The following is a 2,622-nucleotide window of genomic DNA, read 5'->3' as shown; positions in this document are numbered from 1 at the left end:
GCTGGGGGCTGTAGTGCCAGCTGGGGCAGGGGTCCCAAACACCCTTACCAAAACACTGCATGCCTTGGGTCATGGGCTAGGGTCAGGGAGAGCCTCTTGCCGCTCGGGGACATTCCCTCCAGCATGGCCGAGGTATGTCCCACTTGCCCGCCATCCCAGCAGAAGGGGAGACCCCGGCCCTGTGTGAGGACAAGGGCACTGCAATAGGAGCCTTTGGGAGACCTACATGCAGGACCTGGGATGTGCAGGGTGTAGACTGCTGCCATCCAGCCCCCTTCCCATGGATGGTACTCCTCTGGTGGTGGTGAGGATGGTGGTGCCCACCTGGGAAGCAAGCTGGGAACTTCACCAGCCAGCATGGGATGGGGCTGAGAGAGACCATGCCCGGGTGTGATTTGTCTCTGAACAAATGTGGATTTGGGTTTTTTTTTCCTGGTAATTTTTCCCTGGTGATTTCAGTAGAATAAGAAAGGGGCAAAATAAGAAGTGGGGGGAGGAAATAAAAGTGGCAACTGAGGGAAGCTCCCAAGGCTGTGCGATGCCAGGGAGGAGCTCCAGAAACTCTCTGCACTAAAAATTTCCAGTGATTGAAAGTTTTCAGCAAACGTTTTCAGAAAAAGCATTGCAAAGCCATCCCTTGCACAGGACTGGTGGAACAAAAAGGATTTCCAGCTGGGCTGCCAATAATGCTGAACCAGTTTGACCATGCGTCCCTTGGCCCCAGCCTCAGTGCCCGAGTCACCATCTCTCTGGTGTCCCCCATCCCTACTCCCCTGAGGAGCTACAATGGCTGCACAGGGATGTTTTCCCTATATTAGACTAAATATAAATGCATTGCCTGCAGGAGACTAAGGCATCTGGTATCCCGATGCTGAAAGAGTTTACTCAGCCTGAAAGAACAGTGGGAAAAAATATCCCTGGATGTTTTTTGGAATGCAGAAGGAAATTGAGATTTTTAATGTTGGAGGTACTAGCCATCATCAAACGCAGGAGCCTTGTGTGCACCTCTCAGTGATGCACTTGAAATTCCCGGTTGCAGTGGAGTTAGTTGCAACCGACTAAACTTTCCTAGCTGGAAATAGAAAAGGAACAAACTGCATGTGTGCTTTAAAAAAAAAAAAAAGGAAAAAAGTCACCTTATGTCATCTTAAGTCCGGGTGTTTATTTGTACCTCCTGATGTTTAGCAGAGACCCCTGGGGAACCCAGCAGCACACCATTGGGTGCAGAGAGCCTCTAGCAGAGTGCGGGAGGCAGCTCCAGGGCTTTGCACTCCTCTGGGTGCTGGCATGGTCACAGTAAGCCGGCCTCACTCCTGCTGTGCCCAGCCCTGGCTTTGCCAGTGAGCAGTGCCATATCCAGCACCTTCCACCTGGGCTCCGCAGGATGGGGGCATCCAACATGTGGCAACAGTTTCAGGGTGGGTTTGGGTTTTCTCTTGGCTGTGGAGAAAAGGCTGTGGGTCCCAATAAGCAGGCACAAAACTGTAGGGTCACAGGTGTTGGGCCAGCCTGGGGACCTGCCAGCCCGACCACCCCTGCTGTGGTGGGACTTAGATGGGATTTAGCCCAGCACTCAAATGCAGGCAGGTCCCATTTTGCCAGGACCTATGGTCTCTTTAACTCCCACACTAATTAATTTTTCCTGCAAAGGTTAATCTGCATGCAAACTAGACTAAAATAGCCTTTTATGATAAAAAGAGGTTTAATGCGCATCCAGTGCTTGTGTGAAGGGCTATCCCAGGAGGACAAATGTTCCCTTGGCAAATAAGGGATGCCAGGATGGACAGGGCCTTGGGTGACATAGTCTAGTGTAAGGTGGCTCCTGCCCATGGCAGGGGGGTTGTAACTAGATTATCTTAAGTTGCTTGCCAACCCAAACCATTCTATGATTCTATGACCCTCATGTCCCTGCCAGCCCCATCCCACACTGCCCTAGAGGCAGCAGGTGCAAGCTGGCTCCCATGCCCACACTTCATGTGTCACGCATGTCCTTGAGATACGCTCTGCCATAGATATCTGTCACAAATGCCGTAAATCTTGGGCAATTATCTGCTATTATCTCTCCTGAGCCAGAAGGCAGGAAAACTGGGTGTTGCAATGTGCTATTATTTTGTTTCATGATGGGGTTGCATAATGTCTTGCTTTCAAAGCCATCCAAAGGCAGGCGGCCCAGCCTGAGCCTTTCTGCCCATCCATGGAGCCAGTCAGCGCCAGCTCCAAGCAGATCCCTGGGAGGTTCATGCAGGTCCTGGGACCATTTCATGTGGTGGGCTCCAGCAATGCAGCATGCCATGGCTCCCAGGGAGGTGGTGGCAGAGCGGATGGGCACTGGGACCCCTCTGACCGCCATCACGGATGTGAGGCTTGGGGCTCAGCTCGTCCTCTGAGGCTGATGTGGTGACACTTGTGCCAAGCAAGCCCTCCCATCCTCGGCTGGCCTCCCCAAGCAGGACTGGCACTTCTGCACAGCTCAGCTGCCTCAACATGACAAGGCCTGTCCCTGTCTCTACAGGACTGTCGACATGCTGACCTCCCCCAGCCCAGCCCTCCTGCTGCCGCTGCTGTGCATCTTACAGGCTGCGAGAGCTCAGGTCAACCCAGGTAAGTGAGAGGGGAACCAGG

The 2,622-nt window shown here is 53.0% G+C and overlaps 1 protein-coding gene across 1 annotated transcript in view; it reads left to right on the top strand.

The window, feature by feature from the left end:
• Window positions 1-2,522: 2,522 nt before the first annotated feature.
• Window positions 2,523-2,622, top strand: part of DDR2 (discoidin domain receptor tyrosine kinase 2) — an 8,509-nt gene continuing 8,409 nt past the window's right edge. The window contains exon 1 of the mRNA XM_010017863.1: window positions 2,523-2,601. Within this exon, the coding sequence (XP_010016165.1) occupies window positions 2,523-2,601 (79 nt within the window). The remainder of the gene's footprint in view (window positions 2,602-2,622) is intronic.

This window comes from Nestor notabilis, unplaced genomic scaffold, assembly GCF_000696875.1.
Source record: "Nestor notabilis isolate BGI_N333 unplaced genomic scaffold, ASM69687v1 scaffold22277, whole genome shotgun sequence".
Classification (NCBI taxonomy): domain Eukaryota; kingdom Metazoa; phylum Chordata; class Aves; order Psittaciformes; family Psittacidae; genus Nestor; species Nestor notabilis.
This window is presented reverse-complemented; position numbering and strand designations above follow the sequence as displayed.